Here is a 26,895-nt window from a genome sequence, read left to right as displayed (position 1 = left end):
GCACTTATTTCAGTCTCTGCTTTCAATTCTTTTGAATATATACCTAAAAATGGAATTGCTGGGTCATAAGGTAATTCTCTAACTTTCTGAGGACACATTAAACTGTTTTCCACAGTGGCTGCACCATTTTATATTCCTACCAGTAATAACAAGGGTTCAAATTTCTCAATATCTTTGCCAACAATTTTGTCTTTTCCATTTTTTCTTTTCTTTTTTCTTTTTTTTGAGATGGAGTCTTCCTCTGTCACCCAGTCTGGAGTGCAGTGGCGTGATCTCAGCTCACTCCAACCTCTGTCTCCCAGGTTCAAGCAATTCTCGTGCCTCAGCCTCCCGAGTAGCTGGGACTACAGGCGCCTGCCACCACAACCAGCTACTTTTTGCATTTTTTTAGTAGAGATGGGGTTTTGCCATGTTGGCCAGGTTGGTCTTGAACTCCTGACCTTAGGTGATCCACCTGCCTTGGCCTCCTAGAGTGCTGGGATTACAGGCGTAAGCCACCGTGCTTGGCCCCATTTTTTTGATGACAGCCATTCTAATGGGTATGAACTGGTATCTCATTGTGGTTTTGATCTGCATTTCCCTAATGACTAGTGATGTTGAACATCTTTTCATGTTCTTATTGGCCATTTGTATATCGTCTTTGGAGAAATGTCTATTTAAGTCCTTTGCTTATAATTTATTGTTTGAGATAGGGCCTTGCAATGTTGCCCACGCTGGTCTCGAACTTCTGGGCTCAGCAATCCTCCTGCCTCAGCCTCCTGAATAGTAGGGACTATAAGTGTGTGCCAATGCACTTGGCTACTTTATGTTTCAATTGGGTTGTTATCCTGTATATTTATCTCTTATCAGATACATGATTTGCAAATATTTTTTTCTCATTCTGTGGGTTGTCTTTTCATTCTTCTTCATGTTCTTTGATGCACAAAAGTTTATAATTTTGATGAAATCCAATTCATCTTTTTTGTTGTTGTTGCATATGCTTTTGGAGTCATATCTGAGAAATCATTGCCAAATCTAACATCATGAAGCTTTTGCCCTGTGTTTTCTTCTAACAGTTTTACATTTAGGTCTTTGATCCACTTTAAGTTCTGTATCTGGTATAAGGTAAGGAGGCCAACAACATTCTTTTGTATGTGGGTATCCAGCTTTCCAAGTACCATTTTTTGAAAAGACTGTCCCTCCTCCATTGAATGGTCTTGGCACCCTTGTTGAAACACAGGAGGACTTTAAAGTCAACTCAGATTTCTCAGCTTATTGTCTGGGCTCTTGATAATTGCTTCCTCAGTAAATGACAACATATATCCATGCAGTAGTGCCTATTATATGATAAGGCAAGGACTATTGAGCTAATGAAAGTAAAAAGCTTAGAAGAACACCTGTGGTATGTAGTAAAAAGCTCAACAAATGTTGGTTATTTCATTATTAAGAGTGACATTAGAGTCCAACATCTCCCTTGTTTTCATTAAAGGTTTTAACATATTGCAGAGTTTGTTATATAAGTCAGGCCAAAAGGTACTATACTCTGATCACAACTAATCTTTGGATTTTCTCCCAAGACAGATCTTCATCCACTCCTTTGCTTCTAAGTTTATTTTGCTTCTTATAACAAGTGTTGCACTCAACACCCAAAGATAAACCTTGATCTTAACATATGGCATGCTTTTTGTCAATGCTTTTTGTATGGATACTAAGACCCTTAGGTTGGGTGAGTGTTAGAATGCCATTGCACTGCACTTTAGCCTGGGTAACAAAGCCAGACCTCGTCTCCCCCCAAAAAAAAGAAAAAGAAAAGGGATCTCGCCATGTTGCCCAGGCTGGTCTCAAACTCCTGGTCTCAAGCAATCCTCCCACCTTTGCCTCCCAAAATGTTAGGATTACAGGTATGAGCCACTGCACCCAACCAAAACTTCCACTTCCACTTCACCAAGAAAGTTTCTTTCATTTCAGACTGATTTTCCAAGTGTACTCTAAGAGGGTAACCCTGCCTTTTAGTTGTGTTGATGCCACAACTGTCAGTCTACTTATGAAGTCCAGGATTTAAATGCTAAAGACAAGAGAACCTGAAAAAGGCTTACTCAAACTCCTCTCAGCAAGAGCCCTTAGTCTCCATTCCCACCTTCCTCCAATCCAGCTCACAGTGACCAGTCACGTTACCTTTTTTTTTTTTTTTTTTTTGAGACGGAGTCTCGCTCAGTTGCCCAGGCCAGAGTGCAATGGCACAGTCTTGGCTCACTGCAACTTCCACCTCCCAGGTTCTAGCAATTCTCCTGCCTCAGCCTCCCGAGTAGCTGGGATTACAGGCACCCACCATCATGCCCGACTAATTTTTGTATTTTTGTAGAGATGGGGTTTCACCATGTTGGCCAGGCTGATCTTGAACTCCTGACCTCAGGCAGTGACCTCTTTTCTGTACACCGAATTCCTTCTTCAGTACAGACAGTTACTACTTCATTCTTCTCTCAACATTATAATTGTTTTGCGGTTTCTGGGGAGAATTTATCTTACTTATTTCCTTATCTCAAAGGCCTATGCAGAACAGCTAAATAGGTAACTGATGAGAAATATACTACTAGACAAACTCTAACACTCACTCAACCTAAAGGTCTTAGAAATTTGTTCTGTGACATTTTATTGAAACTACACCCTGCATCCAACCACAAGTAAGGGCTGAATGACTCCTTTTATCCTAGAGTGCACTAGTCTCTGGGATATACATGCACTCCTCAATCAGTTCTCAGATGATTCTGCCTCGAAGAGCAGCAGAAACTACAGGTAATCATCTCTGGGCTTACTTGAAGTTGTGTGCTCATTCCAAAATCTGCCTTGCTCACTCAAGAGTCCAGGTATCACTGGCTTTCGAGGTCATTAGGCAGCATCCAGTCTTTGAAGCAAACCATTCCAGGTTTTTGACTCTGCTTTCCTGTCAATGTCAGCTAGAGGAACTCTTCTCCCTGCCTTGGCCCTGGCTGGTCCTGGTTCCACTCTGGCTCATTTGCTTCCACACCTGGCCTATGATACCACATGACTAATTCCTTCCTGTGTGCCTCTGGCCCAGGCTTGCCAAAGGAATGCACTCAGAGCAGCTCTACCTATTCCTGTCCATCAGTTGCTGGTTGCGCACTGGCACTGCACATACCTGCTCCACAGAATCTTAAACCTTCAGGACTCTACCTGCTCACAGGTCCTGGGTTCCTACAGGTGTTCTTCATCAAGGGTGGGGCCACAGCTTTGCCCCAAGAGGGCAACCTGCCTCCTTGTTCCTGTACTGGCTTGAGACTCCTAGGCTGTGTCTGAACTAGCTGATAGGCCAGAAGCTTTAGGATGAAAAGAATACTGGAGGAGTCCTCAAAGTTAGAACTTTTATTGGTGTCTGTGTCCCCTCACTCATCTTAGCTATCTTGACCCTTCCCTACTTACCTTAATGATTTCGTGATTTCAGTGAAAAAGACGCAACCTAGATAAGATTGCAAGGTCCCATACCTTCCTGGGGGCAGAGTTGACCTCAGACAGGGTCTTGCTTTGTTGCCCAGGCTGGAATGCAGTGGCGTGATCTCAGCTCACAGCAGCCTCAAACTCTCGGGCTCAAGCAATCCTCCCACCTCAGCTTCCCATATAGCTTGGGCTACAGGCGTGCACCACCATGCCCAGCTAATTTTTAAATTTTTTGTAGAGACAAGTTCTCCCTCTGTTGCCCCAGCTGGTTTCGAACTCCTGGGCTCAAGAGATCCTTGCTCTTTGGCCTCCCAAAGTGTTGGGATTACAGGTGTGAACCACTGTGCCCAGCCCGACCTTTTGTAAATACTCCCATCTAATTGTCCAAACGGACTTGAACAAAAGAATCTTCTTCCCAATACTGCCAGGGAGGGCAAAATTCTTCAAATTCATGTTTGAGGCCATAAACGAACAGGAGTAAAATGGAATCCGCAGGAAGCAATGACAAGAAACCCAAAAACATTCATTTCCCTCCAGCCCAAGTGGCAGATGGGATCTCAAATACACCACGGTGTGATGCGTGACAGGCATCCACTGGGGATGTGGAGCATATGGGATCTCAAATACACCACGGTGTGATGCGTGACAGGCATCCACTGGGGATGTGGAGCATTTTAAGTGCCCTGCAGAGGGTGGGCCTGGGTCACCCCCCCCACCCCACCCACCGCGACAACCCTCCCCAGGCAACATTCCTGGGGAGTCTGGACCTCCCTTGGTGGACCGACTCCCGAGGGTCTCTAGGGTTTTTCACCCCATATCGGGGTGAACTGAAGGCATGGGAAGAGGCAGCCCCACAGCCTGGGTCCCCAAAACCCCCTCCGGGCTGAGAGCAAGAGATGCCGCCTGGAGGCCACTCACCAAGCAGCTCCGCTGGCTCAGCAATGGGGGTCATCCGGGTCTGGGTCATTGCCACTGGCTCGTCCCTCCTCCCACCCTTGCTTCCTGGACTCAAGAGCTGCTGGGCTCTCTGCGTGCCGGCAGTGGGCTCCGCAGGCTGTCTCCTACACAGAGCAGGCAGGAGGAGGGCTCTGGGTTGCTTCCCGCGCCGCAGCCGCGCGCTTCCGGCGGGGTCGCCGCCACTTCCGCTCGAGCGCGCCTCGCGCGGCCGCGGCGCGAGCCGGGACCCCTGGAAGGGTCGAGTGCGCGGCCCAGGAGGTACCGCTGTCTCCTCACAATCGGCCAGGCCTGCAGCCGCTGCCGCCGCTGCCGAAGCCGCCGCCGCCGCCGCCGCCGCCGCCGCCCTACTCAGGGAGTGGCCCAGGCCTGCGGCGCGCCACCCTCACCTCCTTCATTCCTACCGTCAAAGCCCAGCCTTGGCTACCTGACCCCCCTGTGGTCTCGAACTCGGTTAGTCCGGTGAAGGGACAGAGAAGCCTGGGTTCCCGGCGGCATCACTGAGATGCTCAGTCCTGAATTCTGCCCTCCATTAGGATTATCTGCTTTGTGGGATAATTTCCTCATTGGTTGAGTCAGTGAGTTGCGTGTCTGCAAGAGAGCATCCTATCTGGTGGGTCTTCATCTAGATCTTGCACATTTCTTACTAAGTTCATCCTAAGAATATCTTACAGATAAGGAAAGTGAGCTGCAAAGAAGTGTAAAAACAGGGGAAACAGGAGATAGCAGTATAAAGAGAAAAATTAAAACAGATAGTGTGACTTTCCTCTATTGTTAATTGATTTGGGGACATTTTAAACTTATAGAAAGAAAAGAAACACGGGTTTTGTTGACACATCTCAAAACAAAATGGGTGTAACACCTTTAAAATGTAAACTATTGTGCTGGATATGTTTGTATTATTTTGAAGTCATTTAAAGTAATCGCATGAGGTGTTGCCTGCTGTTGGACCAGTAGTTTCTTTTTAGTATTCAAGCAAAGGCATAGTGAGGAAATAGTAAGAAAAAAAGAAGGAATGCTGTAACAGGAAACAAGGGAAAGGAGGAGCAGATGAAAAGGGCAGGAAAGGTTTAACATTTACGTAGCACTTGCTATGCACCAGACACTTTTAAGCTCTTTAAATGTATTAACTCCTCTAGTTCTCACCACAGCCCTATGAAATGGGTATACTATTATCACCTCTGGTTTACAAAGAAGGCAAGTGAGGTCAAGAGAGGTTAAGCAACTGGCCCAAGGTTACACCGTAAGTGGCAAAACCTTTGCTTGAGCACATCAATTTGGCCCCAGAGTCTATGCTTTTTTTTTTTTTGAGAAGGGCCTCTTTCCTGCTGCCTAGGCTGGAGGGCTGTGGCACCATCATGGCTCACTGCAGCCCCAACCTGCCGGGCTCAATGAATTCTCTCACCTCAACCTCCTGAGTAGCTGAGACCGCAGGCACATACCACCTTGCCCAGCTAGGCTTTTTTTTTTTTTTTTTTTTTGAGATGGAGTCTTGCTGTGTCACCCAGGCTGGAGTGCAGTGGTGCGATCTTGGCTCACTGCGACCTCTATCTCCCGGGTTCAAGCGATTCTCCTGCCTCAGCCTCCCGAGTAGCTGGGATTACAGGTGCCTGCCACCATGCCCAGCTAATTTTTGTATTTTTAGCAGAGACGGGGTTTCACCACCTTGGCCAGGCTGGTTTCAAACTCCTGACCTCGTGATCCACCCGCCTTGGCCTCCCAAAGTGCTGGGATTACAGGCGCGAGCCACCATTCCCAGCCTATTTTTTTTTTTTTTTTTTTGGTATTTTTTTTATAGTGACAGGGTTTCACCATATTGCCCAGGCGGGTCTCAAATTCCTGGGCTCAAGGGGTCCGCCCGCCTCGACCTCCCAAAGTGTTGGGATTACAGGTGTGAGCCACTGTGCCTGGTCCTAGAGTCTATGCTTATTTTTTAAAAAAAATTTTATTTATTTATTTATTTTTTTTGAGACAGAGTCTAGCTCTGTCACCAGGCAGTGGCGTGATCTTAGCTCACTGCAATCCCCGCCTTCTGGGTTCAAGCCATTCTCGTGCCTCAGCCTCTCAAGTAGCTGGGATTACAGGCATGCGCCACCATGCCCAGCTAATTTTTGTATTTTTAGTAAAGACGGGGTTTCACCATGTTGGCCAGGCTGGTCTCAAACTCCTGACCTCAGGTAATCTGCTCACCTCGGCCTCCCAAAGTGCTGGGATTACAGGCGTGAGCCACCATGCCTGGCCTATGCTTCTAATCACCACACTATATTTCCTCTAAAGAGAGGGCAAGACTTGAATCAACTGGATTTGATGCTACTGAGTAGGAGTAGACAAGAGAGGTTTGCAAGGTAATTACTCTTCCATGATGTGAGATTATGGGCTAAAATGTTTCATAGAACAAAAATGCCATGAATAAAGTTTAAAAAGAGGAAACATACAGTGCACAAAGAATTAACATCTGGAATAGATAGTGAAAACAAATATATATAAGAAAAAGACAACCCTACAGAGAAATGGGCAAATGTATAAATAGACAATAGATGAAGAAGTAAGAATGAAATAAAACTGACCACATAAAAAAGATGCTTAACTGCACTAGTGATGCTGGCATGCAAAGCAAAAAAATAGAGAGATCCATTTTCTCCCACACTGGCTAAAACTGAGATTTGAAAATATCAATTTTGTGGAAAAGTGAATATTCTTAGTAGAAGTATAAATCAGGATAGCCACTGCTAGGGGTGGGGGTAGATTTGGCAGTATTAATTGAAGTTAAAATATTAAAATTAATCTTTGAAGTAATATTGATTATACTGAAGAACATTGCTTCAGACATTCTAATTTAACTTTTTTATTCTACAGATAAACAGGTGTTCAAAAAGAGGTATGCAAAATATTTAACTGGAAATTTTTTTGCATAATAGTTTAAAATTAGAAAAATATAATTTCAGCAGATAAATAAACTATGGTAATAGTTTACTCATTCTCTAAACAAATATTTGTTGATTGCTTACTAGGTATAAGGCATTATTCTGAACATTGAGGATAAATTGACAGTTATCTTTGTGAACTAGAGAAAGATGATAGGGTGGGTTAGGGGCTAATTAACATTGCCCAGCCCAGAGCCTTCCCCTTAATTTTTTGTTACATCTTGATAGAATGATTTCAATTTGTTCTGTAAATCACACTGGACTCCCCTGTAATGATTACAGAAAGAAAAATGTTTTTTATATGGATATATGGGTATACCCCAATTTGAAGGCATAAAGGCACAATAGCGGACTCTAAAGTAGGAATGAGGAAAGCTGGAAAGGAGGGGGCTATGCTGATATAGACCATCAAGAAAAGCTTGAAGAGATGTCCCAAATACCCTGATGACTTACTTTTCACTGAAATGCAAAGAAATTGGCATCTTAGATATGCTTCCAAAGATTGTGCCCTACCCCCTGGACAGCTTTTAATGAAGGCAGGACTACAGCAAGAGAAACAGCCAGATAATTGGTTAAAAAGAAAGACTTGCAGGGGCTTGTTTCTTATTATGTTTATATGGTAAATGCCTAGTTAGGACAAAGACAAAGAGCTTAAACATGGTTTGCTCACACTCTCCCTGGTGAATAGATTCAATTACAAAAGAGATTGATGTCTCAACCATAGCAAAAACCTTGTCAAGCTCTCAACTGAGACCACAACATGCTTGTTTAAAAGTGTGGAGAAGGGGCCAAGAGAGGAAACAACATGACAAGGAGTTTATAAATCTAAAGGATGACTTTCTTGCTGCATGTAACTAGTATGTGACTGCTTCTGCATTCCCTTCGATCTATCCTTGGCTTTCTCAATGTGAATATTTTTGTTCTAAAAATTGGGGACCAAATCTGGTCCTCTCAAGGAGAAGTAAGAAGAACCCCAATGTCTTTCTTCTTCCAGCTAATTTAAAATAATTGGATTTAGCCAGGTGTGGTAGTGCATGGCTGTAGTCCTAGTTATTCAGGAAGCTAGGGCAGGAGGATGGCTTGAGCCCAGGAACTCCAGGCTAGTGCACTATAACTGCACCTATGAATAGCCACTGCACTCCAGCCTGGGCGACAGAGCGAGACTCCGTCTCAAAAAAAAAAAAAAAAAAAAAAAAAAAAAAAAAAGCATATTGGATTTGTCAGCAGAAAGCCTTCCAAAATGAGGAAAGATGGGACCTGGACTTGAGTGCTAACTCTAGAATCACTTTCATAGCCACACGGGAAAGTAAAACACTATCTGAATCTCAAAATATTCTGTCTTAAGCCATCAGGTTCCCTTAAGAGCATGTTGGTCCCAGTATTGCCCTGGTGGTGAGTAGGAAGAAGCAGGGCCCCAGGGAATTTGTGTAAGGCTCCTGAGCAGCAGATTCTATTAAAAATTCTTCCTGCAAGCCCTGCCCTTGCAATTACTGCCATTCCTCTCACCAGTGGGTTCCCGTTGGGTCAGGCCTCTACCCCTAGCCACTCAAAGCTTGAGACCATAGTAGGCAGCCCAATAGGCCCTTCCAGACAGTCTCCATCTGCTGGATGAGCAGCTCACCTGTGTCTTAGGGAAAGGCAGAAGGCTCACAGCCTTGCACTCAGGCACATTAACTTATGTGATCCAGCAACTGCTGGGAATTAGGAATGATTAATACCATTTTACAGGTAGGGAAACTGATGGTGAGAGATAGATACCTTTTCTGAGGTCACACAGAAGTGCTTTTTGAATCTAGGTTTCAGAGTTGATCACCCCCTCCACCTTCCGCCTTTGGCCCTTGGATTCTCAGTAAGAAATCTTTTAATCTTGTGGAATGGTCAAATGCATCCTTCCTACTAACAGCATGAGCTGTGATGCAGAGACTCAACGTTCACTTTAACTGGGCTAACACTTATTTGATTCTTTCTTGTAGGTCAAGCAGTAGTAGGAGACCTTTTGCTGATATATTTGCTTATTCTAGATATTTCTTTTTTTTTTTCTTTTTTGAGACAGGGTCCCTCTCTGTCACCTAGGCCGGAGTGCAGTGGCATAATCATGGCTCACTGCAGCCTCAACTTCCCAGGCTCAAGTGATCCTTCCACCTTAGTCTCCCAAGTAGTTGATACTATAGGTGCGTGCCACCACACCTGGCTTGCTTAATTACTACTTACTTACTTACTTATTTATTTATTTAGAGACGGAGTCTCGCTCTCTTGCCCAGGCTGGAGTGCAGTGGCACGATCTCAGCTCACTGCAACCTCTACCTCCCGGATTCAAGTGATTCTCCTGCCTCAGCCTCCGGAGTAGCTGGGATTACAGGTGTGCACCACCACGCCCAGCTAATTTTTGTGTTTTAGTAGAGACAGAGTTTCACCATGTTGGCCAGGCTGGTCTCGAACTCCTGACCTCAAGTGATCCGCCCACCTTGGGCCTCCCAAAGTGCTGGGATTATAGGCGTGAGCCACTGTGCCTGGCCCAATTTATTTTTATTTTAAAAATTTTTAGTAGAGATGAAGTCTCACTATGTTGCCCAGCCTGATCTTGAACTCCTGGCCTCAAGCAATTCTCTTGTCTTGGCTTCCCAGCGTGCTGGGATTACAGGTGTGAGCTACCATGCCTGGCCTAGATATTTCATATATATGAAATCATACTGTTTGTCTGAGGGTCAAAGAGTTTTACTTGGCCATGAATATCAAACAGCACAAGTTGCTCTTAACTATTTAAAGATGAATTATAATCAAGAACCAAAAAGGGCCAGGCACGGTGGCTCACGCCTGTAATCCCAGCACTTTGGGAGGCCGAGGCAGGTGGATCACGAGGTCAGGAGATTGAGACCATCCTGGCCAACATGGTGAAACCCTATCTCTACTAAAAATACAAAAATTAGCCGGGTGTGGTAGCGTGCACCTGTAGTCCCAGCTACTCGGGAGGCTGAGGCAGGAGAATCTCTTGAACCTGGGAGGCGGAGGTTGCAGTGAGCCGAGATCGTGTACTCCAGTCTGGCGAAAGAGTGAGACTTCGTCTCAAAACAAATAAACAAACAAACAAAAATTCCCAACCATGAGCCCAGACACCCTCAATTGGTTGCTATTGTTAGAGAATCCCCAAACCAAATTCCTAAGGAAGGCCATGCCTTGCTTTTTGTTTTTGTTTATTCTTTTGAGACAAACTCTACTCTGTCACCCAGGCTGGATTGCAGTGGTATGATGAAAGCTCACTGAAGCCTTGACCTCCTGGGCTCAAGCAATCTTCCCACCTCAGCCTCTCAAGTAGCTGGGACTATAGGTGCATGCCACCATGCCCAGCTAATTTTTGTATTTTTTATAGAGATGGGGTTTTGCCATGTTGCCTAGGCTGGTCTCAAACTCTTGAGCTCAAGCTGTCTGCCTGCCTCAGCCTCCCAAAGTGTTAGGATTACAGGTTTGAGCCACCGTGCCCCACTGGCCATGCCTTTTAATATATATTAGTCAGAACCTTCTTTGGGAAATTTTTTGTAAGGATCAGCTGGTAATTTTAATTATGTTAACTCAGGTGCACCTCTAGATAACTTACTTAAAGCATTTTATTTTATAAACACTAAGCCCATGCGTTAGTAGAATGAATATAAACCTTAGCATGAGGAGAGTTGGGTTCCAGTTCGAACTCCATTCACTAGTTAGACACCTATTGAAACTTATCTTAAAAGTTTCCTGATAGTAAAATGGGGATAACGGGAGTGTGGATTATATGAGATGAGACATGTGGAAATGTCTTATAACAACAGGCACCTTTCTCCTACCATGTTGTTATTATTGTCACATATTTGGCTGAGAAGAAAATGTGCAGTGCTAAAGTGTGAAGTCACCAGTTACACCAGCTATGTTTGGCAGATTATGCTTACGTATTGGTAAACTGGCTGTTAATAGTTGTTAGAAGTTTCTATCCTGCTGCTTTTTGTTGACCAAATATCATTTGTAACGCCAGACTCCCTGACTGGCTTATGTCTAAACCTGGAGCGAGTCTATAAAGCAAATGTTGAAAGAGTTCAGATTGTTCACAGACTGCCAGTAAAAATTGTCTACACATAATGGCCATTTTTTAATGGGAGAATAATATTTTCCATAAGTTTATAAATAATATACTCAACAGTTGTTCAATGAAGCTATTTTCTAGAAATGAATTGTTCAATGTTATAATGCCCCTGAGGCCTAGCACAGCACCTGCCGAATAGTAGGCACTAAGTAATTATTTGTTGAATAAATGAATGAAAGTCTTTTTAATGGCTAGCAATTTATTCTAATATTGAATAAAAAAGGACCTGTAAAGGAGTGAAGCACATTCAAAATTACTAGGCCTAAGGAGATAAATGTATATGCCTGACCTTTGGAAAGTAATCCACTTTGATTTTACTAAAACATTCCTAGGGAAGAATCTCATGATTGTCTAAGGTACCACAGTATTTCTAACTCCATTCAGACTTCAGGCTCGACAATCATGGCTCTGCAAGTCTGTATAAACTTCAGTGTAGTTTAAGGAGTCTGACCTCTTTTTTTTTTTTTTTTTTTTTTTTGAGACAGGGTCTCACTCTGTCACCCAGGCTGGAGTGCAGTGGCGTGATCTCAGCTCACTGCAACCTCCACCTCCCAGGTTCAAGCGATTCTCCAGTCTCAGCCTCGTGAGTAGCTGGGATGAAAGGTGCCCGCCACCGTGCCCAGTTAATTTTTGTATTTTTAGTAGAGATGGGGTTTCACTGTGTTGGCCAGGCTGGTCTTGAACTCCCGACCTCAGGTGATCTGCCCACCTCGGCCTCCCAAAGTGCTGGGATTACAGGCATGAGCCACCATGTCTGGTCTGACCTGTCACTTTCTAATGACCGCAAGCAATGATCCCACTGAAGGATGCTTGTCTGAAGCATTTTCTTGAGGAAACTGGTTGGAAAAAAAAAAAAAAGCCAGGTGTGGTGGCTCATGCCTATAATCCCAGCACTTTGGGAGGCCAAGAAGGCGGGTGGATCACCTGAGGTCAGGAGTTCAAGACCAGCCTGGCCAACGTGGTGAAACCCTGTCTCTATTAAAAATGCAAAAATTATCTGGGCGTGGTGGCGTGCCCCATAATCCCAGCTACTCGGGAGACTGAGGTGGGAGAATTGCTTGAACCTAGGAGGCAGAGGCTGCAGTGAGCCAAGGTCTCACTACTGCACTCCAGCCTGGGTGACAGAGCGAGAGACCCCTTCTCAAAAAAAAAAAAAAAAAGTTTATTTTTTTTTTAGTAAACCAATAATTGAAAAAAATTCAGCTAAGTCATTTTCATTTGAATTTAAAATTTTGTTTTTTGAATATATATCTTTATTGAGCTCAAAATTCAAAAAGTGCCTTTAATGAAAAAGATACTCTCCAAGTCCTGTCTGTCAGCTATACAGTATCATTTCTTGTAAGAAACCTGTTTCTTTTTGAGACGGAGTCTCGCTCTTGTTCCTCAAGCTGGAGTGCAATGGCGCGATCTCCACTCACTGCAAACTCTGCCTCCCGGAGTCACGCCATTCTCCTGCCTCAGCCTCCCGAGTAGCTAGGACTAAAGGCGCCTGACACCGTACCCAGCTAATTTTTTGCATTTTTAGTAGAGACGGGGTTTCACTGTGTTAGCCAGGCTGGTCTCAATCTCCTGACCTCGTGATCCGCCCACCTCGGCCTCCCAAAGTGCCGGGATTACAGGCATGAGCCACCGCTCCTGGCCATAAGAAACCTGTTTCTAATTTATTGTGTATCCTTAGTTCTCAGATAAATACACATACACAATTTCTTTTCTTCTTTTTTCTGTATAGATAGCATCATACAATACACTCTTTAGCACCTTGCCATTTTTTAACTCAGTATATCTTGTGGATGGTTGCATTTTAGAGCAGAAACACTTTCTTGTAATTTCTTATAGCTACGTAGTCTTTTATTTATTTATTTATTTATTTATTTATTTATTTATTTATTTATTTATTTTTATTTTAAGACAGAGTCTCATTCTGTCGCCCAGGCTGGAGTGCAGTGGCCCAGTCTCAGCTCACTGCAACCTCTGCCTCCCTGGCTCAAGCGATTCTCCTGCCTCAGCCTCCCGAGGAGCAGGGATAACAGGCACGCACCACCACGCCTGGCTAATTTTTATATTTTTAGTAGAGATGGGGTTTCTCCATGTTGGCCAGGCTGGTCTTAAACTCCTGACATCAAGTGATCCCACCCGCCTCGGCCTCCCAAAGGGCTGGGATTACAGGCATGAGCCACTGTGCCCAGCTTGAATCTTTTTATATTTATTATCTGTGGATTTTGTTTCATTCTTACGAATGCCCTCCTTAGTCCATGCCTATAAAATATTTGCTAATGGTTTCCTGTGGTATGGTTTGAGTTTTCTTTTTTACATTTAAATGTTTGATGTTCCTAAGGTGTGATTCGATTTAGGTTGTTAGGTATAGTTCAAATGAATTTTTATTATTTTACATATATTTAAGTCTAATTTTACTGTTTTTTGTTGTTGTTATTGTTGTTGTTGTTGTTGTTGGAGACAGAGCCTCACTCTGCCACCCAAGCTGGAGTGCAGTGGTGTGATCATAGCTCACAGCAGCCTCAAATTCCTGGGCTCCAGTTATCTTCCCACCTCAGTCTCCTGAGCAGCTGGGACTACAGGCATGGACCACTATGCCTGGCCAATTTTTAAATTGTTTTTATTTTTGTGGAGACAAGGTCTCACCACCTTGCCCAGGCTGATCTCAAGCTCCTTGGCTCAAGTGATCCTCCCTCCTTGGCCTCCCAAAGTGCTGGGATTACAGGTGTGACTTAGTGCACCTGGCCTCAAATGGATTTTTAATAGGTTAACCTGTTTATTTTATTTTATTATTTTATTATTATTTTTTTTGAGACGGACTCTCGCTCTTTCGCCCAGGCTGGACTGCAGTGGTGCTATCTCGGCTCACTGCAAGCTCCGCCTCCTGGGTTCACACCATTCTCCTGCCTCAGCCTCCCGAGTAGCTGGGACTACAGGCGCCTGCCACCACACCTGGCTAATTTTTTGTGTTTTTAGTAGAGACGGGGTTTCACCGTATTAGCCGGGATGGTTGATCTCCTGACCTTGTGATCCACCCCCCTCGGCCTCCCAAAGTGCTGGGATTACAGGCGTGAGCCACCGTACCCGGCAGGTTAACCTGTTTATTCCAATGATAATTCAATCCTTGATTGAGTAATCCGCCTTTTCCACAGTAATCTGAATTGTCCCCTTTATTAAATATTAAATTTCTATGCATATATGTGGGTGTATTTTTGGTTTTCTGTTCTATTTCACTGATTGGTCTTTTCATGCATTAATAAAACTGCAGCCTTTTATTTATTGAAGTATTGTACTATTTAGTACATAGATAGGACTAAGCCTTTTTCATGCCTGTGTTTTGTAGAGCTTGTAGTTTAGGAATTATTTTAAAATTTTTACATAGTTTAAAAAACCAAAAGGATGATCTTTTATGACATAAAATTATATAAAATTCAATATGTGTTTATAAATAAAGTTTTATTGGGACAGAGCAGTACCCATCATTTATGTATTGCTTCTGACCCCTTTTGCACTGCATTTGATGAGTGGATAATTTTTTTTTTTTTTTGAGGTAGAGTCTCACTCTGTTGCCCAGGCAGCAGTGCAGTGGCACGATCTCAGCTCACTGCAACCTTCGTTTACCAGACTCAAGCCATTCTCCAGCCTCAGCCTCCTGAGTAGCTGGGACTACAGGCGTGAGCCACCATGGTTGGCTAATTTTTTTTTTTTTATCTTTTGAAGAAATGGGGTTTTGCCATGTTGCCCAGGCTGGTTTCCAACTCCTGAGCTCAAAGTGATCCACCTGCCTTGGCCTCCCAAAGTGCTGGGATTACAGATGTGAGCCATTGAACCCAGCCTGAGTGAGGCTAGTTTTGACACAGACTTCATGCCACAGAGTATAAAATATTTACTGTCCGGCCCTTTATAGAAAATGTTTGTCTGACAATTGCTCTAAATTACTAGAAGAGCTAATTTATTATAAATACATTGTGATATCTATAAAAAAATTTTCAACAAAATTATTATTTGGATGTGATTTAGGGCCGGGCGCAGTGGCTCACACCTGTAATCCCTCCAGTTTGGGAGGTCGACGAGGGCAGATTGCTTGAGCCCACAAGTTAGAGACCAGCCTGGGCAACATAGGGAGACCCCCATCTCTACAAAAAATATGAAAATTAGCTGGGTATGGTGGCTCAGGCCTGTAGTCCCTGCTGCTCAGGAAGCTGAGGCATGGGAATTGTTTGAGCCTGGGAGGTAGAGGTTGCAGTGAGCCCTGATTGCACCACTGCACTCCAGCTTGGGTGACAGGGTGAGACCGTGTTTCAAAAAAAAAAAAAAAGATATGATTTAGGCCAAGGCCTGGGCCCTGTGGCTCACGCCTATAACCCCTCTACTCTGGGAGGCTGATATGGGCCAATTGCTTGACCCCAGGAGTTCAAGATCAGCCTGGGCTACTCAGGAGGCTGAAATGGGAGGATCGAATGAGCCCGGGAGGCTGAGGGTGCAGTTAGCTGTGATCTTGCTACTGTACTCCAGCGTGGAGGACAAAACGACACCCTGTCTCATTAAAAAAAAAAAAGAAAAGAAAAGAAAAGGAAAAAAAAAGAATTTTTAAAAAAGGATACGATTTAATTTAAATTATTTTTGTCATCAAACTGTGTACTTCCTTGAGTTCAAAATGGCTGAATCTATGGTTTTAGTACAGTTGCAATTCATTGAAATGTGAGTTTCCTTATGTCCAAAATAGAAGACATTGAAACATTTCTTTTTATGTTTATATTTTCCAGTATACAGACAGTGATACTTAAAAATTAAGATGGGACTGAAACTTTTTATGCATTAGATGTAAATATTTTTCTGGTACATGTTTAGGTTAGAGGGCCAGTGATTGGCTTTCTATAGTATTTTTGTTCGCTATAGGTTCTCTGATTCAACATTAAGTCTAGTGCCCTTGAGAATAATTTTTTGACTTTTATTACATATATTGGACCTATTCCCAGTGTATTTTCTCAGGTTTGATAGAAATATCACTGCAGACTTTCTCATACTAGTTGTATTAATAGGATTTCTGTCCAGTGAGATACACAGTAAGAGAATTCCAACTGAAGGACTTTGATTTTTAATGTATAAATATGACTTTTTCTCTCATTATTTATTTATTTTTCGCTACATGATAAAGTGGTAAGGATTTTTTGGTATTCAATAAGGCCAGAACTACTGCATATACATTTTGATTATAAATTATTTGGTGCTAGGCTGGGCACAGAGGCTCAGCCTATAATCCCAGAACTTTGGGAGGCCGAGGCGGGCAGATCGCTTGAGGTCAGGAGTTTGACGATAGCAGCCTGGCCAACATAGCAAAACCTGTCTCTACTAAAAATACAAAAATTAGCATACCTGTAATCCCAGCTACTCGGGAGGCTGAGGCAGGAGAATTCCTTGAACCCGGGAGGTGGAGGTTGCAGTGAGCCAAGATTGCGCCACTGCACTGCAGCCTGGGCAACAGAGCGAGACTCCATTTCAAAAAAAAATTATTTGATGCTTAATATTCTGTAACTTGGAAAGTGCTTATGAATGAAAATAATCAAGATAAACTTTGTGCTTTTCACTCTTCAGGTTTTATGTGATAAAACATTGCTACCTACAGTTCATTCTCCCTCCTTGGAGAGTGGAACACTGCTGAGCGCAATCAATCAAAATGAGAGTAGTATGTAAAAGGGACCAGAATCATGTAGCATGATTTGAACAGCAAATAACAGGAAACACTGGTCCAGTTGGATGCTAATAAAGCACTGTATTATTGCCAATAGCAGGCATTCCAGGCATATTATGCCAAGGGCTCAAATTCAGTTTCTTGGTTTGCCTCCCTTTCCACCTTGTGTTGGCTTCCTCTTCAGGTTGGTAGCAAAATACTTGTAGCTATTTCCAAAATCATATCCTGCTATAAACACTGTGAGAAGGAAAGAATAGACAAGTTCTTTTTTGTGTCTCTCTTCAGAAATGAGACAACCTCTGCTGGAAGCCTCCTTTAGGTTTTGCTTCATTTCAAAACTGGGACATGTGCCATTTCCTAAAGCAATCACTGGCAAGGGGAATTAGATTATCATGATTAGTCTAAACTAATCACCTGGAATTAAATTGATGTTAGGAGTTAGTGTCCATCAGCACTAAACAGGGTTCTATTTTTCTATATTTTGACATCATCTGGGAGTTGAAAAACTGCAACTGTGAGCCAGAGATTGACAGAGTGATAGAGCCACTGAATAAGAAATGGATTTGTGACCTGGGAACATGAGAAGCCATGCTAAATGAAACCTATACATTTGAAGCTGTCAATTTCTCATAGATTATCATTTGTTCAAGTATAAGGAATCTTGAGAAACTCATGTAGGATGCAAGAGAAACTATATTTTATTTGAGTGCATATTTGTTAACATATTCCTGCTTTTTAAGTACTCTTCCATCAGGCTGGGTGCAGTGTCTCATGCCTGTAATGCCAGTGCTTTGGGAGGCTGAGTCGGGAGGATCACTTGAGCCCAGGAGTTTGAGACTGCAGTGAGCTATGATCACGACACTACTCTCTGGACTGGGCAATAGGGCAAGACCCTGTTTCTAAAAACAAAACAAAATAATAAAAACAAAAATAAAAACCCCTCTACCATCAGAAAGTTATTCACACTTTTGGTTTCAGATGTGTCCGTCTTTCTGTGAGTCCACATCCAGCAGAGACAGGCAAAGCTAAGAGCACCAGGGCTCCTCTCCTTCCTGTGTGTGTGCGCTTCCCATGAATATACGAAATAAAGATGATTACTTACTCCATGTGTTACACTTGCAAACCTTGCCTTTTTTATTGCTCTAAAATATGAGGTTACCAAGATTGTGCATAACTAGCATTAGACAACTCACTGCACACTATCTCTGACTCTGTGTTTGTGGTCCTATATGGTACTTTGGATAATATTATTTTCATAATTATGCATGTATAATTTTTCCAGCGGCACCAGCTGGCCCTAGCTGGCAGCCACCCCTACCCAGTACATAAGTACTTTGTTGTTTTTCAGAGATACTTTTTCAATGTTGAATATAATTTTTTTTTTCAAGAGACTGGGTTTCACTCTGTCGCCTCGGCTGGAGTGCAATGGCATGATCATAGCACACCTTGAACTCCTGGGTTCAAGCAATCCTCCTGCCTCAGCTTCCTGTTAGCCACCACACTGGTGAGCTGGATTTTTTTATTTTTTAAGCTTTAACACAAAAGTTAAATGGTTTCTTTATTTCACTCAAGGGTTAATAATTGAGAAAGTGATTATCAACATGTACACAAAGCTAACTAGAAGATTAGCTTTCTCAGTAGAAATCCAAGTGTCCTGTTAACACTGGTGTCACTTATAAATGTTCTGAAACTTTACCTTTTCTTTCTTTCTTTCTTTTTTCTTTTGTTTTTTTTTGACTCCCAACATAAAGGCCATACTAGAAAACCTCAGGAATGTAATAATTTATTTATAATTTTTTTCTTCAAAAAGTCCCTTGAAGTTCAGACATTAACACTGATACGCAATACCAAATAGCTCCACAGGACAGATGGAAACAGGAAAAGTCAGATGGTTGGCACTTAAAAGGAACAGTAATTAAGCAATTGAAAGTGGATTGGATTGTTGGTTAATATTTGTTCATTCGAAAGAATCAAGTGGAAGAGGTAGCCTCTTGGAAGAGGGAGATTAAGTCGCACCTGATGCTTCGCCTCACTGACCAAGGGGCTGGGATATCTTGTTAACTCCCTCTTTTCTGTTTAATTGCATTCTGTACTCTAATTTTCTCAGATTGTATATTCTATCTTATTTTTCCCTCTGGGCAAAAAGAAATCTTTCTGTTTACTTCACCCTAAGTCTTTCCTCTGAGAAAAGGCAGTCTTCTCTAACAAGGGAAAGAAAACCAGGAGGGAGAGAGGAAGGAGGGGGAAGAAGGGAAGATGAGAGAGAAGAGAGAGGAGAGAGAGACAGATAGAGGAGAGAGAGAGAGAGAGAGACAGAGAGAGAAGTGGAACATCGGATTAAAGTAGAAGACAGAGGAGAGAGGGGAAGGGAAGAGGGAGCAGGAAGGGGGATGCTCCACGCTCTCAATCTCAGGACTGTGCAAAATGATTTTCCAGGAGATGCACATGTGGTCTCATATTTCTCACAATAGTCCACCCAGGCTCCCTCCTCAGGTCTGTCTCCCACTAGCAAAACCCAATATAGCCAGTCTGGATGCCTTACCTGGAGGGAGGACCAGGACTTGATGCCAGGTCTGGGACTCCACTGCTGTCCCTGAACAGACTTGTTGGAGGCATTCACATTTCTCTCCACTCTGGGGGAAACAGCCTGCAACAGGAAAGGTGTGAGTGGGTGTTAGTGTTTTCCCAGGGCCACCTGGTGGTCCTAGCTTGCTGCACCCTGCTTTTTGACTGAGGGGAAGCAGCAAGTGTGACTGAATCTCCTTCTTGCAAGGGGCTACCACTTCCACTTGATTCTCTTTTTTTTTTTTTTTTTTTTTTTTTTTTGAGACAGAGTCTTGCTCTATTTCCCAAGCTGGAGTGCAGTGGTGCAATGTCCACTCACTGCAACCTCTGCCTCCCAGGTCAAGCCATTCTCCTACCTCAGCCTCCCGAGTAGCTGAGATTACAGATGCGTGCCACTATGCCCGGCTAATTTTTGTATTTTTAGTAGAGACGGGGTTTCACCATGCTGGCTAGGCTGGTCTGTGAACTCCTGACCTCAGGTGATCTGCCTGCCTCAGCCTCCCAAAGTGCTGGGATTACAGGTGTGAGCCACAGTGCCCGGCCGTCCACTTGATTGTTTCAAATGGATGTCTGTGGGGCACAGAAAGGGGCTCAGCTGAGGAGGCCTATGGGTATTACCCAGGGAGCAGCCTCAGGTTGGGGTAACTGCTGTTGCTGCTGCCACAGCTGCAGGAGGAAGAGGTGGAAAGGCACTGGGGGAAGTATGGAATCAAATTTTTGAAAACATTGTATTTTGGAGCTACTTGCCCCAAATCTTGAAATCAGAAAGTCCTGAGGGCTCTGTCTTCAAAATACATCCCAATACATTTCAACCACTACTACTCTATTCTAAAACATGTTGGGCTGGGCGTGTTGGCTCATACCTGTAATCTCAGCACTTTGGGAGGCTGAGGTGGGTGATCACTTGAGGTCAGGAGTTCGAGACCAGCCTGGCTGACATGGTGAAACCCCCGTCTCTACTAAAAATACAAAAATTAGCTGGGCATGGTGGTTCATGCCTGTAATCCCAGCTAATCAGGAGGCTGAGGCAGGAGAATTGCTTGAACCCAGGAGGCAGAGGGTACAGTGAGCCGAGATCATGCCATTGCACTCCAGCCTGGGCAACAATAGCAAAACTCTGTCTCAAAAAAAAAAAAAAACAGAAAAAAAAAAAGTTGACTTATTTTTTTTTTTCTAAAATTCAAGCCCAATGTGCAAAATAATCAAACTATTAGAATGCCGTTTATTTTGGTTTCTTGGAATGACCACTGTTAATAAAAATGTTTGCTCTTCTAATTTATATATAAAAAGGAATATTCAGGTTTGCTTGATGTTCTGCAAATTTTGAGTGACTCAAACACATTATGAGTATTCGTTTGGTTACCAAGCTGAGAATAACATAAAAAACTGACAAGTCAAAAGAAAAAAAAATTTTTTAGGTTATTTGTAATAAAATGATGTGTACTTCTAAAGTTAAAAAATCTTCTTGTTTATTTTATAGACTGGCATATAACTGTTAAGACCTTGATTATAAAGAAGAAAATGTCTTTGTCATTTATCAATTGGTGACTTTCATAATATACTTTATGGGGTAAAGTCCCTGGGGATTTGTCAGTGCCCTCCTTAATTCTCGTGACAACTCTCCTTCTCTTACTTGAGAAGGGAGTGTTTGTGATCATTTGACCTGTTTTAGGGAACTGTCCATGCGTTTTACAGATATTTTGGAAAGTTCTTTTTAAAATATTAATGTTTCTTGTTAATGATTAATGTTGAAAAACGTAAACTAGAATTTTTCAAGTAGTCTATGCTATCACAATTCTAAATTTACTGTTAGTGTATGACCTTCTCCCAGAAGTTAAATCAGCTCAAGTGGCTGAATAGTTCTTCATTCAGTGAAGGAGAGATTAAAAGAGGTAATATTTCTGAGTGGTGGAGGGGCCTGCTTAAAACAAACAAACAAACAAACAAATATTTATATAGGCAGTAGATATGTGATGAGTTGCTCCATATCAGAGAACTTTGGAAATTAAGAGGTTTTTCTGACCTCTTGTGAAAGTCTTATTAAAAATGGCAAGAAATTAAAAAACTTTTAGAAGCTTTGCTATTACCCAAGGGGGTAGCCACATAATAAAATGGAGATTCATTCAAAGTCCAATAACCCGGAATCCTGAGGAAATAATTTACCACTATGCTAAACAAGTAGCATTAACCAAAGCAGTTGCCATACTGATGGTTTGTAAATACGTTCTAGCCATTGTCTGCTTATCTCCAGAATGGATTGAGGATATTCCGGATAGACAGCGAAGGTTTTGCTGATAAAATTGCCTGACTGTTATTCTGGACTTAAGGAATTCCAACGTATTCTTCAGTGATTGGGTGGTGGGGGGTGTGTCTGGCACACATTTCCCATGACTGTTATTAAAAAAACAGCTCCAAAATGCCTTTTAACAATAATAAACACACTTGCTGTACCAAATGAATATTTAGAACAATTAGAAGGAAAAAAATGAATTCTAACACTAAATTTGAGAACGCTCTCCAAGACTTGAACTTCCATGTCTTGGGAATTTCTAATTAGCCTTGATGGCAATAGCAACTCCTCCTGGGATTCATAGGCTACTCCATGCAGTTAGGAATTCACTTCCTGAACCTGTACTCTGCCATATCACAAGCTCACGTTTCTAAATACTACAAAGGATTCATTTGATGCATCTAGCTTTTAATAGGTAACAACAATCTTCCCCAAATATCCATCTAATTAGTCTCTGCATGACTAGAAATCTGAAGATTTAGTCTTTTGGAAAAGACTTCTAAAAATCAAAGGAAAAACTACCCTTGTCCTCAATGGAAAGGAATTCACTGAGGAACCATAAACTGAGGATTCTTAAGTATCTTCCAGAACAATGATCTTTAGAAGAAGACGACCAAACCAACATCTTCAGTTCAAGCTGCTGACACCAAGTAGATACTTCACCCAAGACAATAAAACAAGATACATGTTCTGGTATCTTTGCCCTCCTTTAAAAATTTTGCTCTCATTATCAAAGTACCTCATTGTCCCCTAGAGGCCAACCAAAAGTTTTAAGATTATTTCACAAATTATATTTTATCTTAATCTTCTGTAGTACAGAATTTCCGTGCCGCCTAAGGAAAGGCAAAACTTTCTTGTGCTTTTTTCGCAGACTATAGCTATTGTTTTTAAATTTTTATCATATTTTAAGAGACAGGGTCTTGCTCTGTTGCCCAGGCTGTAGTGCTGTGATACTAGCTCACTGCAGGCTTAGACTCCTGTGCTCAAGCAATTTTCCCACCTCAGCCTCCCGAATAGCTGGGACTGCAGGTGCACACCACCTCACCTGACTATTTTTTTTAGTTTTTAGTAAAGATGAAGTCTTCCTTTATTGCCTGGTCTGGTCTCAAAATCTTGGCTTACGGAGCCCCCCCCCCCCCCCAAACCCCCTGCCTTGGCCTCCCAAAGTGCTGGGATTACAGGCATGAGTCACCACTCCCTGATTCATTGTTTTAAATCTAACTGACTAATGCAGTTTTTATCCTCTACCTGATTCCACTAACAAAAATTTAATAGCTATTCAACACTTCAAAAGGCAGATTTTCTTCTACAGGTTTCTTCTGGAATTTGAATTTTCCTGACAGTATTAATTTTTACCTTCGGTTTTATCAATATTGAACACTGACCTCAAACAACAAAGTATGTCTGCTGACATTATTGCATTAATGTATGAATCTCTCCTTGCAGTGTTAGTCCTTAATCTTCAGTGACTCCCCAGCCTTCACTCAAGCAATGTTCACATGTTGAAGAATTAATTTTCCTGCTCTCACTGTGGTAAATGACACTTATACACCCCATACCCCTTTCAGTTTGTGCAAAACTAAGGCACTACTTTTTATGTGGCTATCAGGTCACCTGATCATTATACAAACTTATCTAGCGTAATATGGAGTGAGTTTTAAACTATTTTATTAATAATATTTTTCAATATTTTAAACATCTACTTCTATAGGAAATGATGTTTTTCTGAGAAAGGTACTCAGACACCTAAAATGAGGCAAGTATGGACTATTCAGGAGACCTTCCAGGAGAGATGACTGACTCCCTCTTCATCTATACTCTGGGAGCTCCAATTCCAGTAATAGGAATAATATGACTTTTCTACTAGAAAAGGCGGTCCAAAATGTGTCTCTGGTCCTAGCAGAAATCAATAGATGACACTATTTCTTTTCTGGAGGTCCAGCAACCTAGCTTAAATTAAAGTTTCATGGTGTATGAATGGTTTCATAGTTTTTGGTTTCTTCTTCGCCAGCCAAGGACAGCTTTTATTTGATAGCAAACACTGTTTGCAGCACCTCGCTAAAACATTACTGCTCAGGCAGAACAGTTCTGTGGCAAGGTTAAAAGACTACCTGTCTCTCTAGAACAGATTCAGATAGAGTTGGGACATGATTTCATGGCCTGGTTTTGAAATCTACTTCTTTGTCTTTGCAACCTGTTGCTAGGATTAATAACTATTTTGTTTCCAGGACTTACCTGAATTTGACTAGTACATTTTGTTCAGCCTTAAATGCTACTGTAGAGTCATTATATATTCACTGTGTGTATTTTGCAAGAAAATGTACATGAGAGATCAACTGTATGCAGATGTAGAGAAGGTTCTCCCAATAAACTTGTGACAAGTGGATTCTGACAATGGTGTAGATCTGAACCCCACAGATGAAATTCCTGATGGCTGACTTTGTCTTTGGTCAAAAGGGGAGGCTGAAGAGTGAAAAAGCACCTAGGAACTCACAGTTGGGAGCTGACAGGCATAGTTGAATCTTCCCTACCAAACATAAACATCTCCTGCTAAATATTTTAACCAGTCAAGGTTGCTCAGTGATTGTCATGCAACAAGGTGTAAAAAGTCCATCTGTAACTATATTTGAAACCAGAGAGAGAGAACATTCCACAATGAAGACCACATTAATCTCTTTACTTCCCTTCCTAGATAAATTTACCAGGATAATCACCAAATTGCCCCATTTTAGAAAACTGGCCACTACACCCTAAACACTCCTTAGACTCACCCAGTCAACTCCTACAATTGGCTCCCTACAACATTCTTCTGTTTGTGTAAAGTGTATTTTCCCGTGTTGTTTGCTCTCCCTTGATGCAGCACACCAAACAAACCCCGTCTTGTTGGAATACACTCTGGTCATTGGGTGACTGCCAGCACCTGTGCAAATCTAGGGAGCCCATTTGGAGCCTTCTTGCACCTCCATCCCTCAACCCCTGTCCTGGTTCATACCCAGTAGATCTGCTCCAAAATCCTTTGAATTTAGAATGAAGAAAAAATTTTGATTCCGGGGCATCAGAAAGGCAAGCACTAATCAGATGATTAAGTTTGGCATGAAGGATTAAGCTCAGAACAGATAATTACTTGGAATGAATTATCTTGGGAAGAGATACCGGGATTGTACACCCACCCTAAGGTAGTTCAAGGGGCAGGTTGTTGGGTTCCTATGTTAAGGACAGAGCCTAGGCCCTCCCTCACTTTTCCAAGTCTTTTGCCAACCAGTTGCTTGGACTTGGCCCTATTCTGTATCAGGTCGGAGCAGAGCATGGACATGGGAACGAGTGCTCTCAGCAAGAAGCCGTGGTGGACCCTGCCTCAAAACTTTCATGCACCAATGGTGTTCCACATGGAAGAGGACCAGGAGGAGCTCATCTTCGGTGAGTGGCCCTTGCTAACTTCCCCGTCTTCATCCTTGTCTTCTCAGTTTTCACTCTTCCTCTCCCCTCCCACCTTCATCAGTCACATATTCCTACCCTGAAGGCCACCTCCCCATTCCCTAAGGGCTGGTGCTTGACAGACCCTCCTCTCACCTCTTATGCTCACAGGGCATGGTGACACATACCTTCGCTGCATTGAGGTGCACAGCCACACCCTTATTCAGCTGGAGAGTTGGTTCACAGCTACAGGCCAGACTCGTGTGACTGTAGTCGGACCACATAGGGCAAGGCAGTGGCTGCTGCACATGTTTTGTTGTGTGGGGAGCCAGGACTCCTATCATCATGCTCGAGGTAGGTATCCTTGGCTGAACTGTGGTTTTGGACTTGGTGGTGGAGTTCTGGCTAAGTTGTGTAGCATCTTGGATTCTTGAAGAATCCCTTGTGTGGCTGGGGAATCCAAGTGCTTCCCAGAGTCCATTGGGAAGAAAAGTGCTCATCTTTTTTTGTGGCATGAGATTGCTTAAGGTGGAGAGGTAGCTGGGAGGTGTAAATGGGCTACCTTGGAAGGTCTGGGCTGGGGTGACATCCTCCCTGCAGCCTCCCTGATGGAGTCCAGGCCTGCCAATGGGCCTCAGTTATGGGCCCTGGTTCATTAGCCCTGGGCACTTATTTTGCAGGCCTGGAGATGCTGGAACGTGTCCGAAGCCAGCCTCTGACCAACGATGACCTGGTCACCTCCATTAGTGTGCCACCATACACTGGAGACCTGTCTTTGGCTCCCAGGATAAGTGGAACCGTGTGTCTTAGCGTTCCTCAGCCTTCCCCTTACCAAGTGATTGGTTGTTCGGGTTTCCATTTGAGTTCACTGTATCCGTAATTAAGGACTGATCTCCCCTGGGAAGTGGGGATGAGAGGAGAAATCTTGGCTTCACTTTTGGTGAGAAAGACATGAAAGACACTGAGGAAAGTTTGAACTTGTGGCCGGGACCTGTCCCTCTCAGGTCTTCTAGACATGTGTCTGAGGGAAGTCTCTTGAATGTAAGAAAGTGTTATTGGCAAAGCAATCCAATAAAATAAGCTACCTATGATGCAAAGCCTTCGATGTGCTGTCCTTTTTCCTTAGGATGAAATTATTCACCCCAGAGTTTTCTTGCACCTTAAAGTGCAGACAAATGGGGAGAATGGAAAGGTGGGAGGAAGGGTCCAGACAGAGATGGAAGGTGTTCCCACCACAACTGCCTGGTGAAGTAGGCAGCCAGGGAAGCTGGTGAACATGAGGTAGCCAGCCTTGTCCCTGATTGCCCAAGTTTGTGGGTGGGGGTGGGGGTGGGGGTGGAGGGGGTGGTTTTCAGGAAGCAATGGATTCTGAAGTCCCTCATGCCATGAATTAAATCAAATACGAAGGCTTCCTGAATCTCCATTGAAGAACGTTCTCCGATTGCCAAGTCTATATTTGGATCTGTCTAGGCAAGATTATGGCAAGCTAAACCTGTCCTCAGTTGAACCCTTCCTCTTC

At 43.0% G+C, this 26,895-nt stretch overlaps 2 protein-coding genes and 1 pseudogene across 5 annotated transcripts in view; 1 reads left to right on the top strand and 2 right to left on the bottom strand.

Annotated features, from left to right (window-relative positions):
* The window catches only part of LOC107975194 (eukaryotic translation initiation factor 3 subunit E-like), a 29,607-nt pseudogene extending 25,198 nt beyond the window's left edge, over positions 1–4,409 (bottom strand).
* Positions 1–4,425, bottom strand: part of KHDC3L (KH domain containing 3 like, subcortical maternal complex member) — a 100,911-nt gene extending 96,486 nt beyond the window's left edge. The window contains exon 1 of the mRNA XM_009451519.5: positions 4,351–4,425. The gene's annotated coding sequence lies outside the window, so the exon portion shown is untranslated. The remainder of the gene's footprint in view (positions 1–4,350) is intronic.
* KHDC1 (KH domain containing 1) overlaps positions 1–26,473 on the top strand; it is a 68,458-nt gene extending 41,985 nt beyond the window's left edge. Inside the window, exons 1-4 of one of the 4 annotated variants that reach the window (XM_016955851.4) lie at positions 4,559–4,999; positions 25,255–25,379; positions 25,548–25,730; positions 26,057–26,473. In XM_016955851.4, the coding sequence (XP_016811340.1) occupies positions 25,268–25,379; positions 25,548–25,730; positions 26,057–26,256 (495 nt within the window). In that variant the 5' untranslated portion in view covers positions 4,559–4,999; positions 25,255–25,267 and the 3' untranslated portion in view covers positions 26,257–26,473. Of the gene's footprint in view, positions 1–4,558; positions 5,000–23,407; positions 23,496–25,254; positions 25,380–25,547; positions 25,731–26,056 lie in introns of those variants that run through there. The other 3 variants (XM_016955853.3, XM_063812515.1, XM_518581.9) reach the window with 3 other exon arrangements.
* The last annotated feature ends 422 nt before the right edge of the window (positions 26,474–26,895 follow it).

The sequence above is a fragment of the Pan troglodytes genome, chromosome 5, assembly GCF_028858775.2.
Source record: "Pan troglodytes isolate AG18354 chromosome 5, NHGRI_mPanTro3-v2.0_pri, whole genome shotgun sequence".
NCBI lineage: Eukaryota > Metazoa > Chordata > Mammalia > Primates > Hominidae > Pan > Pan troglodytes.
Note: the sequence above shows the minus strand (reverse complement) of the source record. Positions and strands in the feature narration are given on the sequence as shown.